The sequence below is a fragment of the Nelumbo lutea genome, chromosome 6, assembly GCF_056320005.1.
Source record: "Nelumbo lutea isolate HS-2025 chromosome 6, American lotus-T2T, whole genome shotgun sequence".
Lineage (NCBI taxonomy): Eukaryota > Viridiplantae > Streptophyta > Magnoliopsida > Proteales > Nelumbonaceae > Nelumbo > Nelumbo lutea.
Window position 1 is genome coordinate 14121863 of NC_142689.1, and position 14084 is coordinate 14135946.

The following is a 14084-nucleotide window of genomic DNA, read 5'->3' on the forward strand; positions in this document are numbered from 1 at the left end:
ACAAGTACTTAGGCAATGAATGATCATCATTGCACCTTCAATTTCTTTGCTTCTTAGGTTCTTGCCTTTGGTGGTGGTATTGGTAGAATAAAGAGCAAACACAACTTCATTAATTTCACCCAAACCATTTGGTCCTTGCCCATTCATTATACATGGCAACTATCAAGGAATTGTCGAGACATGGGAAGGGTATCAGGGCCACTGATGATCCAACAGGTCTAACACAACACCACATTCATATAGACTCGTAGGTGGGAAATATCTTACACTGAAGAGCTTGGGATTACTCATATTGTCTGTAGGGTGATATTAGGTATATGAAAGATCGTTTCTTCCACTTCTATTAAACATACCCATTTTATCCTAGAAATCCTCACAGATAGATTCATCACCTAGTCAGGTAATATACTATTAGGAAGACTGCTACGAATGATGCCACAAGTGTAAACATTCTCCGGCTCGATTTAGTCTCGAAGACCTACAGTAGTAACAATTAGGTTGTATTAGCAATGGCGGTTGAATTCGCAGTAAGAAATGTGACAAAACAGGCCAACATGCTTTACTTACCATCTTGAACCGATCCATGGTTCCAGATAGGATTCCCCTTGATGAATCCATGTCATTCCCCTGGTTGATGCATACAAACCATGTGAAAACAATGTTTTGAAGGAATGAAAGAGAATGCTTTCAATTTCAGAAATCTTAAATTTCTGAATGACTGCTACATTACCATCCGGTCCAATAAACGGTTATGATTTTCAACCTCCTCATGTATGCCCCCCGACAACTGTTGATCATGAAATTACAAGAATGTCAAAATTCAATTCAATGATTTTTTTTTTACTATGAAACGAATCATCCATTAATGATGATTAAGATCTACTACAATGAGGTCATATCTCATTCAAAGAAGTTCAATATTAGGATGGAATAACTGGCTCAGTTCAGGGTAGTTTAAAAGGAGAACTAAATTCTTCAGTCACCGTAACTGGCTCAGCAGTAATATAGAAGATACTTCTGATACCACAGAGAAGTAACATGCAGAAAAAATACAGAGTGAAATTCATCAGAAACTTGGGAGAAAGGCAGCAGGTTTCTAAAACCATAAACCAAAGCCTGAAAAACACCCTATCCCTACTTTGTACTGCATATAAATTGTTTAATGCAAAAGATTTTACCACATAAAAATAATAGAAGACCAAATGATGTGTACGCCAAGAACAAAGAAAAATAAGGAAAAAGACGCATAGACGTCCTGAACCGTGTAATTCTCTGTAACTTGTATTGTCATATTGAATATCTGTAAGGCTATCACATCATAATAGAAAATTGACGTAATACAACAGAAAGCCATCTAACAAAATGAAACTTACACTTTTCAGTAGATTGACTCTGTCTTGCAATCCATCAAGAGCCCTATCATTTTCATTCTCGTCTATTTCATGGGAGGAGTAGGATGAGGTAGCTCTAATGGCACCCTCCTCAATGCCATCAAAAAGAGCAGCTCTATTGTTACGAAACTCCCTGCATACCGGGACACCTCACATTAAGTTATGATAGCCATGGCTAAGAAACCATGAACAATAAACTTTCCTTATATATATAGCCATATTGGTGAGAATGCAGGGATATAAACAAGTTATGCAATATATGTTTTTTTTTTATGATAAATAAATAGCAAAATGGATAAGTTACTGCTAGTTTACTAATTAAAAATTCATCAGACCTATACAACCAAGTATCGAGTTTAACAGTAGCATAACTAAGCCTGCACAACCATTAAGGAAGATGGTTCATCCTGAAATCCGTCTAAATAAGTACACACTAGATGGACGAATCTAGCCCCCTGATGTAATGATATAGTGACCAGGAGCCTTAAGCTTCATCTCTAACCTACTAATGACAACTCGTGAGTCTGTCTCCACTTCAAATTGATGAAAACAAAATGAATGCATCAATTTGAGCCTATGCTCTAGAGGGCAGTATATTAGCGATAATTAAGTTTCCTGGATATGGGACTTGAGTAGACTATGGTAATCTCTTAAACCCTCTCTTTGTCATTTAAAAGCTCCTTTGACCCTTGAGGCCTTGAGGGCCTCGGGTTACCAAAGGAAATATCCATCAAAGTTAGGCTAGACCACTTCCTGGAATGAAACCTATCTCCATGCATAGTCTGTATATGGTCAATGTCAATGATCTACTATCAATGTTCTGACGATCGTAATCATATCATAAATCATAGAAAAATTGAATCAAATCGAATCGTGAATCATATTGTAAATCGTGAGATTATTTCTATTTTTTTACAAATTTGTCAAAAAACCAAGGTTCAAAATATCAACCGGGTTAAACCTAGTTCAGAGGGGTCGGTTTAAGGCCTATCTACCCCCTGAACCGGGTTAAACCCCGAAACACCTCCTGTAGGGGTGTATCGGGAAGCCCCCAATACGATACATATCGGCTGATACGGCCCAATACGTATCAAAATTTCGAACCTTGCAAAAAATTAAATACACATATGCTAAAAGGATAAATATATATAGAAAAGTGTTCTATCTTATTTTTAAGCCATATCTACCATATATGTACCTAAAACAATAGGATTTACCACTTATACACTAGAAGTCTAAGCTGATATAATCAAGTTTAACTTGAAAGTCAAATAATCCACATACAATGGCTCCTTATTCAACATATGATAGAAAATTAACTCAATATATGAACTTAAATAACATAAATAAATCAATTTCTAGTATAGTCTTTAAAACAAGTCACCCTTTACAAAACTAAATATAATCAAAACAAAATGACAAAGTAGAAAACCAATTCTTAATTGAATTGATTTGAATCACAATGAATTGTACAAATCATAAGATTTTTGCAGAAAAGGATTCAGAAATAAGATTTGAATCAAAACCCTAGGGATTCATGTTTCAAATTGTAAATTGTAAGATTTTAACAATTTCGCTCACTATATCATGCCACCATCTAACACCATCACCTATCAATGGGAAAATCTAACAGTATACCAACACGTCATAGGTTTTTTTTGATCAATAACAGAAAACTTTATTAATGAATAACATTTGTGAAACTTTAATTACAGAAAAGGGGAGGTAAACTGTCTTAACACCCCAGCAACAAAAGGACAAAGAAAAAAACTAAAAATTAGCCCAAAACAAAGATTCCTTAGCCACCCCTTGCTTAGCTGACCTATCAACCATTGAGTTAGCACTTCTCTTCACCCAACTGTACTTCACCTTTATATCCTTACTCAGCCATTTAAATTTTTTCTTTTCATTGCTGTAGCTCCACAAACCACTGTTATCTCCTTTCAGCCACCTAATCACCTGCTCCGAGTCCCCCTCAATAACTAAGCATCTGATGCTTAATTCTCTTGCTCTTTGGATTCCTTCAAGAACTGCTAGAATCTCGGCCCTAAGATAGTCACTCTCTCCAATTGGCCCAGAGAACATGGCAATAATAAACCCCTCCTCATTCCTGAACACACCCCCAATCCCAGAAGGCCCTGGATTCCTTAAGCTACTTCCATCAAAATTCAATTTTATGAATCCAGCAGGAGAGGGGGGGGGGTCCAAGAGGGTCTATAGGTCCTCTTACAAAGAGCAGTGGTAGCTACCTCTTTCCACTTTCTCAACAAGTCAGCCATAGAAAATTCAGAGAATATCTCCATAGATTTATTTCTTCCCCAATGTTCCGCAAGATAGCTATTTCCTTCAAATAGCTGATAATTTATTAATCTGCATGTGTCCTCTCAAGTACTTTGTGTAGGATTACTATTTGGATTAAACTTCTATAAGGCCATTTTTTACTAGAACAAGGACAAAACCTTGTAAATATTGCTAGTTGTTAAAACAACAGCAATGTGCTATGAATTTCTCTTCTACACAAATTCTGCTAAACAAAAAAAGACACTAAAATGTTGAAAACTAAGATTCAAGGCACTTTCCCAGATATCCAACATTACCCTCCCTTTATGCCAGTGACATGAAAGACACCAGCTAAAAGAATTACTACTTACCTACCTATTAAAAAATGATAAGAATTACTACTTATGTCATGCTCATATTCTAAATATTGAGGATAAATTTAGAGAAGCCAGAGGCAGAAGAAAGGAGTCTAAATAAGAGAAAAGAGTTACAAATTCTAACTAGGATAAATCAAGCATCAGACAGGCTAGAAGGCGAAATGAGATTATGATTTTTTTATTCAAAATCAAATCAGCCTTTATTAAGGAAATTGTGAGGGTAATAGAAAAAACCTGTAATGGAAGCAAGGCACTGGGCAATTGTGAAAAATCAACGTGGAAGTAAAAGTCCATGACTTGTGTGCAATTAGGGATGCAGACCAAGAGATTGAATATCATAGTTAATTGAACTCTACTTGCTAAACTTTGCATGTCAAGAAAATTTTGGTACCTTGAGGAAGTTCTAACTACATCTCCAAGAGGCCCATTCAGATGGGGATTTAAGAGAATTTATAGAAAAGAAACAGCATATGGGTTTGTTTATACAACTATTAGTTTAGTGTTTTTTTTTTAATTTTTTTATCTTCCTTTTCTGGATATTAGAGCCATTTTCTTATAGAGTCTATTTTCATAAGTTTCTTCTTTTTCTTTTTAAACTATATTTTCATTAGACAATCTATATTAACATGTACCATAATTACAAGCTAAATTTGTCCTATTAAGTACCTTCTGGATAACAAATGTAGTATGCTACATTTATTTAGGGCTCTCAATTAACCAAGATAATTGGGGTTGAAGGGGTAAGTTTAGTGTGACCTAATTAGGTAAGAATGGGGTTTGAATTGCACAACATGAACACACCAAGTTATGGTTAAACTATCCCCAGTCCATTGCTTGATACATTTTCTTTTATGTTTTAAATATTTTATGGGATCTCCGTATCTCTACTTTATCTTTTTTTATTGGTATGTCTCTGCATTATCTTTCTAAAGGCCTTCTTGTCCAGTTCTACAATGGCTATCCCCATCCTGTTAACGAAACAAACTGGGTTAGGGCTTGGTCTTGTTAAACTGGACCTTATTCAAGTTGATCCCAATCCTACAAACATGGTGCTCAATTTCCACATTCGTTCTATATTTGTGCTAATGCAATGAAAGTTATTGCTTTGTCTGGATGATAAAATAAAGTTTTCAATATCTTTTTCATCCTTCTTGAATAACAAAAACTGCAGTCAGCACCTTGCTTGCCCTCAAGCACTAAAAACCAATCTCTGAGGTTTGCTCATGGTTAAAGGCTGAAGGGCTGGCATTGATTGTTGGGTTAGGTGGTATGGAATTTGGAATTCTAGTGATGATAGGTAGAGAAATACTTTGACAAGTCAATGATGGCTACAGTTAATCAGCCAAACAATGGGAATCAAACAGAACATTTGGATACAAACAAATAAAGGAGGATTTTCTATTACAGCTCTACCAAATACTTCCATCGAATTATACAGGGAAATGCATATTAAAAACAAGGAGAATTCCTCTACAATGTGGACATTCACAGAATCCTGACAGTGTGTAAATCCACACTATTTACAAGCAACCAAAAAAGGGAAAGTATGCAAGAGATAACTTTTTTTTTTTTTAAATAACTGCAAGTGATAACTGTTCATTAATCCTTTTTTCTTGAACATAGCATTCATGGATGCAAGGCTCAAAATATTGTCATTATATGCCCAATACCGGGTGTATCATATTGATATTCTATATCTTAAGGGATGGATGGAATGGAACAATGCTGTTGAGGACCTATCACCACTAAAAGTTTGAAAATTATAAAAAAATAAATTTTTATGTTATATACGAGTTTCATTGCAGGAAAGAACCATAATATGGATCCATTAATGGCCTATTAAACTCACTGATCTAAGAACAATTTATGTCAAAAATGATGTTTTCTTAATCATTTAGGAAAAAAAACCAAAAAGTAGAAAAACAATTTATTTTCATGGTAAGATGAATTGTAAGATGGATCTGAAAATGATCTATCAAAGTTATTGATCTAAGATCAACTTGATGTGTCTTGTAATGAATTTTTAGTAGATTGGAAGCTCAAACATTATTCCTAGTAAAGTTACTGTACGGTATCTACAGTTTTAGATTCCTGGTTGTACCGTTGATTGCAACATATCTCTTCATACAAGCTCTTAAAATGTGCATTTCTCATGTGTTTATACCTTATATATAGTTATTTCAACCTTAAATTTAGTGTTATTGATGTATTTGTAGGATTTGTAAGACTTTCCCTAATGTATCCAAGTGTATCCATATCTTTCCACCATACCCATACATATCCAAAATGTATCCATGTCTGTATCCAAGCTTTCTAATAGGATATATGATACCAACATTATGAACCTTGCATGGATGACTATGATAACGAGTTATTTTCAATACTTATTCAGGTATTTCCTTGATCACTAAGTCCTCTAAGTGATTAATTTTAACACCCACTCTTGCTAAATGAAATATGCTTCAGATTTATCTACATATTTATATTCTGGAATTATTCAGCACTGTCATTGTAGCCATTTCCTTTATTTCTCCAAGTAGTATTTTGATCAGAAACTGTAATCGGGTTTCATTTATATAAGGAAAAAAACTCTATTGTTACCTTTTCTTTTGAAAAATGAGACCGATAGGAAAGAGAGAAACAGCCAAAAGCTGTTATGCAAATGCTTTTCAAATTTCTCCAAGTAGTTATTTCTGATAGCACTACTCTATTATGGTATTTGTGCTCAAAGGTTACCTCCCCAGGCATATTTTGCACCATGAAATAAATAAAGAAAATCAGCATCCATAACAAGTATAAGCAATCACAACAGAAAATATATTACTCCACAGACTTGCAGGAGTAAAAGATTTTATCAAAGTAAGGCAAACATACTATATAAATACCACCACACCATTTCCACAAGGAAATTTATTTCTATATAACAATTTTCCTTGTGGAAATAGTGTGGTGATTACTGTTACTCATTAGCATCATCATCATCATTGTCCCCATCCCATTCCCACCACCTGTTCATACATTCTGCTGTATAGAAAAATGGTGATTACTACTACAAATGAAATCGCAGAATGTCTCCTTAAATTTTAAATGAAATTCAGAGTTCTCAAAATTTCCAGAGATCAAGATATAATCTCACCAAATTGATAATATTATTTATCCTCTTATACTGTAAGGTGAGGTGAGATGCAATGATATTTCGATTGGTAGACATATGGGGAGACAGGCATGTTACCTGCATACTTATTTTTAAATGATAGTCATTGAAAGAATAACAATTCATTGCCAAATATAATTAGTTTTTGGCAAGAACATGAAACCACAGGATTAAACGGAGATAAAGGAAGGAAACCACTTTACCACTCCCCTCAATGGGAGTCATAGCCTCATAGGTGGACAAGCATAAGACATAAATGAAAGTTCTACTAACAACAGTGTTAAGAATTGCGTCCTAGCTGATTCTGTTCACTGTATGTTTTGTAAATTGGTACTGGAAGATGCATTATATCTGATTATCCACGCTCCAATACCATTTGAGTTTCATATAAAATTTTAGTTTTCCAATATAGAATAAATCAAAACCAGGCAATAATCTGAATATCTGATTGCAAAGAAATTCTAGAACGTTTCATGCTAAAAAGGTGGAAACATAAGTCATCACAGTTGATCAAAGTAAAAGTTTCTGGTTGAATATATACAAGGGAAGAGTTTAGAAAGGTTTTGACTTTGATTGGCTTGTTTGTAAGGGGTTGTCAAAATACAACCACATTCCCCCTTTTAATCCATGTGCATTGGATAGTAACATATAAATGGGTTCCCACTCCACTTCCCAAGGCGAAAAAGTGAAGCTTCAATGGGCGGTCTATAGGAAATCCAGATTCACCAGACCTAAGGGGTGCCTTCAAGGACCCAATGGGGCAGCTGAGATGGTACTCAGTCAGGTCAAATTGCTAAACATGGCAATAAGAACTGAGATTGTATCCTTACTAAAACTAGAAGGATTAAGAATGAATTACTCATAAGGTCTAGAGGGATTGCTTGTTAGTGATTGGTTGAATGAGGTTACAGGCTGATGGTCCACGGGCCCTAAGATATTACACAAGGGAAGCAAGATCATTTGAAGCCAGTGTGGGTGAACAGCTAATTGAGATCAGTTAGAAGGTTGGCCGGCACAATTAGATCATAGTTAGCTAGAGATGGAATAGTAAGAAATTCTTGTATTGGCCGTTGGGTACAAGGGGATAAATATTGTACTCTGATCTCTATAAAAGCATATAATCAGCCTTGAAGGCTGTTGATCCCTCTACCCATATGGGACATTCACAAATAATGAAAACTTGAAACGCATCCTACAAAGTGGCAGACTAAAATAAAAGAGGAATTATCAGAGAAAACAATTAAACTTCAGAACTTGTCCCATAACATGAAATCTACAAATATGAAATAGATATTTCATGTGGATTGCAATCACCAATCAAAAGGCCCAAAAAAATTAGAGGGGAAAAACAATAGAGCAAACCTTCTGGAATTCATTGCTTGCGGGATTCAGTAATTTCTGTTTTCTTTTCCACTTCCTGAAAAGCGCAGCCTTCAATTTTCTGCTCTCACTGTTAAGAGATTTCACACAAATTACAGCAGAACCGACGCGAGAGATAAGAGAGATGACAAATAAGAAACCGAAAAATAAACTAAATTTGAAATAAATCTACAAATTAAATAAATTTGATCCAATCCCAATAAATCTGTTCAAAGAGCAGGAAATATAAATAAAAATATAAAGGGGCTAGAAACTAGAAATATTTCCAAACCAAACTAAGAAAACAGATTGCCAGTACTTAGATACAAGAAAGCTTTCGCTGATTACAAAAGGAGAAAAACTAAACAAGAAAATTAGGGAAATCGTGACTGATTCGAATTGCAGAAAACAAAGGAGTGGCGGCAGCTCGTCGATAAAGAATTCTTCCGAATAGATCCAAGGGAAACGAATTCAGATCTGGTGATAACCAATTTTCAAGTATTATTTTAGAAGAAAAAAATCAATTAAAAAAGGCGAGAGAGAGAGAGAGAGAGAGAGAGTACCTTCGGAAGGAAGCTGACGGAAATCCTCGTAAGGCAGTTCGAGAGAACGGACACGGCCTCTTACTTTTGATTTTAATAGACTGGACTTGATCCAACCAGGTTAATTTTTTAATCCCTCGTTTAGTGCGGCCCGGTGCATGGTCAATCGATTTGTTGGCAGTGCGAATCTCCACCGTAAAGTCTTTTTCACTGGCGAGATCTAATCCGTTGATTTCTAAAAACAGCGGGTCCCCCTCTCATCTCATTAGGAGCACCATCCATTCTTCTATTGAGCAGAAACCAGAGAGATGAAAATTGGCGCCAACGGCTATACTTTTTATCGCTTTCCCGGGGCATCTATCTGATTTGATTCTTCAGCTGTTCAGCCTCTTCGAAGTTTGGCAAGCGAGCTAGGGTTCCTTGCCTGGGCTCTCTGTGGATCCATGGCTTACGGGAGTTCCTTCCACCCCCTCCTCCGAAAACCGAGACAAACTCACTGCTTGATCGAGAGACCAACCAATTTCCGAGAGTTTCAGCGGCTCCGGTCCTCTCTCGTCCGTCGTAAGTCTCCTTGAAGACTGATGAATGTCTCTAATTGAACTTTGATTCCATTTTAACACCCAGAAATTCATTAAAGTTATTTATGAGTTAGCAACCACCCGGAACTGACCTTTTGTTTGAATGACAGCAGTGAGGAACTCTGTAGGGATGAAAGACAGAGAGAGGACAGAGTAGCTCTCTCTTTCATCTCCTCCTCTGTGGACTTGTTATAGTCTCCAATGAGCGCACGCATAAGGGGCCATTGCTTGGTGTAATGGTAAAATCTTGCACTGAGAAGCGTAAGAACGCTGGTTCGAGTAAAAGTGGTCACATCGTGCAAGAAAATGCCAAAGAATGGGTCTGTATCCAGTCCACCACCCTTCCTAAGACCCAGGAAAGTCGAGATCGAGAGCAACATGGGTAATGGCCCTTATGAGCATTACATATTCTTGCAGGCAGCAGAATCTCTTGGGGCAATTGGTTTAGAGAATAACACTCCTATTTTAAGCAAGGATTTAGTGTAAGATAATCCTGCCAAAGCAGTTATAGAAACACTACAAATTGGTTTTTAGATGGATTGTAGACTAGAAGGATATTAACGATAATAATCAAACAAATGCAGTATCTGCTTTACTCTTTTCTGTCGGTTGACCTGACCGCGCTTGCTTCTTCTAGTTTTTTGTAGATCGGCTAGGGCTTTCCTGGGACTGGTAATAGATGTGATCTTTCTACTGGTCATGAATTATCAAGTTATACTTCTTTAATTAGTTTGTATTGGTCAACAAACTAATCTCTTATTTCTTCTTTCATATTAGTTTTGTTGACTGTTTCTACCTTTTTGATTTAAGGGAGTTTCTTCTGGGGAAAGGGACATTTATGAGTGGTAATTATGCAGCTCCTTTTGCACTTTGAAACCATGGAGGTTGGGGAACTATGAGTGCTATAATTGATCCTTTAGGTGTTAGAAGTGCTCTCCTGTGGTATGAGGTATCTTAATTCCCTTTGTAATCATTCCGCAGGAAGCCTTTTAATTGCCTGTGAAGCCAATAATCCTTTGACTAGATAATTGATGATAACCTATGTGGTTTTTCTGTAGGTTTAGATATGAATCTCACTATATCATCTTCTGGCTAGTAATTCATACCATGCTCTGATACCACCTATCATGCAGAAAGATTCATGTAACCTTGTCTTATTACTTGTGTTATATCTGCTGATAAGTTGAGAATATGCCATTACGTTTTCCACAGCTCTTGATTGTGGTATCAACTAAAAGGAAGGAAACTTGTTTACTTGTCTAGTGATCTGGAATACCATTTTCATCCTTTCCATTTTCCTGTCAAGTTTGCTTAGCAAAAAAGAAATTGTAGACCCTGTTACGGGGAGGATGTGTGAGTACTGAATGGTGTGTGCTCATAAGATTTCTTTGTTGTTACTTGGTAGAACGTTGTAGTCAAGCCTTTAAACCTACCAGTTGTTTAGATTCAATATGACTCAATATATGTTTACAGGGGTGGTTTTGATGGAGCTGCAATGATGTAGGACTCTTGGAGTTATATTAGGGAACCATAATTATACTATTCTTGCTGATGGAGATATTTTTTAGGCTTTCTGATGGAGATTGTGAATCAGAATATAAATATTAGAGGAACCATCTTAACTTACACAGAATATCAGTTATCCTTGAACTATTATTGGAAAACAAAGGAATTGATAAAAAAAAAAGTCATGTCTAATTTCTTGTGTTTGGAAGATTTTTTTTTTTTTTTGGGGGGGGGGGGGGGGTGAGGGAATAGGTACAGAATAGTGGGAACAAGTGAAAAGTAATGTCTTGTTTATACTTAGAATAGTTGTTTGTTTCCTGATAACTTTCGATTATGAAATATTTATCTGGAAGTTCTCTATGGTGTACCTCTTATCTCATGGGCCAAGGATGTGTTGCAATTTAAAAATAAACACCGGTGAGCTTAAAACCTGAGGTTGCTGAAGCACATTTACCTTCAGAATAATTACATAGGAGCTTGTGAACACTTTAGCAAGTAAGATCTTAAGACTTGACCTTCGTATCCTGATAGGTGTATGGGATGTTGCAAAAACAGTGAATGATGCAACCATATTTTTCTATTCAATGCTCTGTGGCATCAATGATTTGGACTTATTTCTTCTCTTTATGTGGAGTTGGCTAGGTCTCTCCTGATATACAGGACGTCATGTTGAGTCGGTAATGCATGAGTCCGTAATGCATGAAGGAGTTGGCTAGGTCTCTCCTGATATATCTAACTGGCAGATATAATAGTCCATCCTTTGTAATCATCTATTTAGTCCATATCAATGTGGGTCATTAGGGTTTGGTTTCTGATAGTCTTGGGTTTTCTTTTTCTTTTCCCTCTCTTCTCTATTGATCCAATTGTTAGACTTTGCTCTGTAATCTTGCTTATCATGTTCTGGAGATAGTGATTGATCCAATTGTTAGACTTTGTTCTGTAATCCTGCTTATCATGTTTTGGAGATTGTGACGTTTTTTGTTCACTATACTGCTAAGTTTAACATTGATGGTTCTTTAGGTTATCAAAGCTATCTAGAATTAGTGGTGTGGGGACAATGAAGATAATTTGGAAGCCTTGGACTTCTGGGGCAATGGGGATCATGTTGGCCCAAGTAATTGGCTCTAGTCCAGGGGCTTAGGTTGACTTATTCTCATGACAGGGATGAAATAGTGGTCCAAGGGTTCAAATACACTCTACCTCTACTTGAGCTAGCCTCAATTAGGAAATCAAGAATGACTGCCTCACAATTAAGTCAAAATAAATGCCTTGCAAATTATCGATGAATCACCCTGGTAATGATCAACTCATTAGTGCAACTAAACAGTGGAACACTTGATGTATTTGATACATATAATATGTTTGTTATGAGGGAAATCAAAAGAAATGAAAAAAAGAGAACACAAGATTTAATGTGGTTCAGCATTTTGTGCCGATGTCCATAGGAGATCTTTGCAAAACTAAGTGACTAAATTCAACAGCATATAACCTTAGAAAGCTAACTAGCTTTTATAATACTGAATTAGGTTTCTCAAGGTTTATCTTTGCAAAACTAAGTGACTAAATTCAACAGCATATAACCTTAGAAAGCTAACTAGCTTTTATAATACTGAATTAGGTTTCTCAAGGTTTCCTAATTGGGTTACAAATTTTGCATGCCTCCCAGAACCCCTCCCCCCTCCTAATGTCTTTTCATTGCAACTGCTAGATATTGCACCTTTGCACGTTTTGGGTGTATTAGGTGAGAGATTTCTTGCCACTTTTGGCTTTGCAGAAATTTCCCCTGTTCTCAAGGTTACTATTGAGGTGTCACAGGATGTAGAGGGATTGAGTCCTGAAGATGGATCTTTGATTAGCTTCATTATTCTTACTGTTTCATTAGATTTCATTGCATGACATCAAATTTTTAATTCTTTTCTATTATCATTTTTATTTTTTATTCCATATCACAGACAAGACTGTTAATAGGAGTTGGTTCACCTTCCAAATACGTAAAGCTCAAAGAGGATAAATTTGACAAGTACTTAAAAGATCTCCAAGATAACAGGAAATGAATGGTTTGCTTGGAAGACGATATTCAATGGGAATTGGTTGCCTGCAGAGTTTTCAAGCTTAGGTATTGGAACTTGTAAAGTGGACTTTTTGTTGAAGGAAATTTGTCTTTAGGGCTTAAAAAGCCCATGGACATTCATATGAATCTCAAACTTAATGTATAGAGTCCTAATTCATTGTCTATGCGCATTAGTGACCAAGATTTCAGTTGAAAGTTGAAACCTTTATTATTAACAGATCCACAAAAAAAGCTAAGAAAATAGAAGAAAAACTAATAATCTCCAAGTGTAGTGTTACTGTGTTATAGTGTGACAATTACAAAACCAATTGAAAATGAAAAGAAAAATGAACTGATTAAAAGAATGGCAAGTCAGTATGATTAGTATGCCTCAAAGGTTGAGTTCACGAGAGAGTTCATCCTTTCACACATCTAATTGATTCATCATTCTTGCCAAAAAGTAATTGAATCGAGAAGAGAGATTGCAAACCCAAATTTAAAAATGCTTCATCTGAGAAGACCCAACACAAAAATCGATCTAAAGGGCAACCGAAATGGAAGAAAGACAATTCTGAAACAATTATTCTCCCACCATTGAAAGTGAAGCATCTCACCATGGAGCGGTCTTGAAACCCCATAATAGAAACAAGCTAAAGAAAAATGGCAGAGCCCATTGATCTTTAGGGTTTTACAATGGGGAAACAGAGCCAGAAGAGAGGTGCCCACATCAAGAAAAAAATGATAAGCGGCTGGGAGAAGGGTCTCAAAGAGAAACCCCTATGAAACCCTAATTTGCTATTGCACAGCTATGACTCAAAACGCTTCCATGGAGCAAGAAAGGGAAGGC

At 36.2% G+C, this 14084-nt stretch overlaps 1 protein-coding gene, 1 long non-coding RNA gene and 1 other non-coding gene across 7 annotated transcripts; 1 reads left to right on the plus strand and 2 right to left on the minus strand.

Annotated features, from left to right (window-relative positions):
* Positions 1 to 79: 79 nt before the first annotated feature.
* Positions 80 to 9169, minus strand: LOC148847494 (bet1-like SNARE 1-1). 5 transcript variants are annotated; one of them, XM_088948710.1, is made up of 7 exons: positions 9125 to 9169; positions 8952 to 9038; positions 8565 to 8652; positions 1374 to 1524; positions 731 to 787; positions 568 to 627; positions 80 to 478 (listed from the first exon to the last, which is right to left on the minus strand). In XM_088948710.1, exons 3-7 carry the CDS (start codon positions 8576 to 8578, stop codon positions 389 to 391), a joined length of 372 nt encoding a protein of 123 aa, XP_088804836.1. In that variant the 5' UTR covers positions 8579 to 8652; positions 8952 to 9038; positions 9125 to 9169; the 3' UTR covers positions 80 to 388. The 5 variants fall into 5 exon arrangements, with proteins under 5 accessions (XP_088804836.1, XP_088804834.1, XP_088804837.1 ...); XM_088948708.1 differs by having other exon boundaries at positions 8929 to 9038; XM_088948711.1 differs by having other exon boundaries at positions 8910 to 9038.
* Positions 9170 to 9394: 225 nt separating this feature from the next.
* Positions 9395 to 10284, plus strand: LOC148847495 (uncharacterized). Its single transcript, XR_016100438.1, has 2 exons — positions 9395 to 9664; positions 9792 to 10284. It is a non-coding gene; the product is annotated as an uncharacterized LOC148847495 (long non-coding RNA).
* Positions 10285 to 13599: 3315 nt separating this feature from the next.
* LOC148847496 (small nucleolar RNA Z266) lies at positions 13600 to 13696 on the minus strand. Its single transcript, XR_016101623.1, has one exon. It is a non-coding gene; the product is annotated as a small nucleolar RNA Z266 (small nucleolar RNA).
* Between the last annotated feature and the right edge of the window lie 388 nt (positions 13697 to 14084).

Coding starts and splice junctions, on each gene's coding strand:
- LOC148847494 (XM_088948707.1), bottom strand. Junction 788..1,373: donor GAGTCAATCTACTGAAAAGT/GTAAGTTTCATT, acceptor CATGATCAACAG/TTGTCGGGGGGCATACATGA. Junction 479..567: donor CCATGGATCGGTTCAAGATG/GTAAGTAAAGCA, acceptor TTACTACTGTAG/GTCTTCGAGACTAAATCGAG.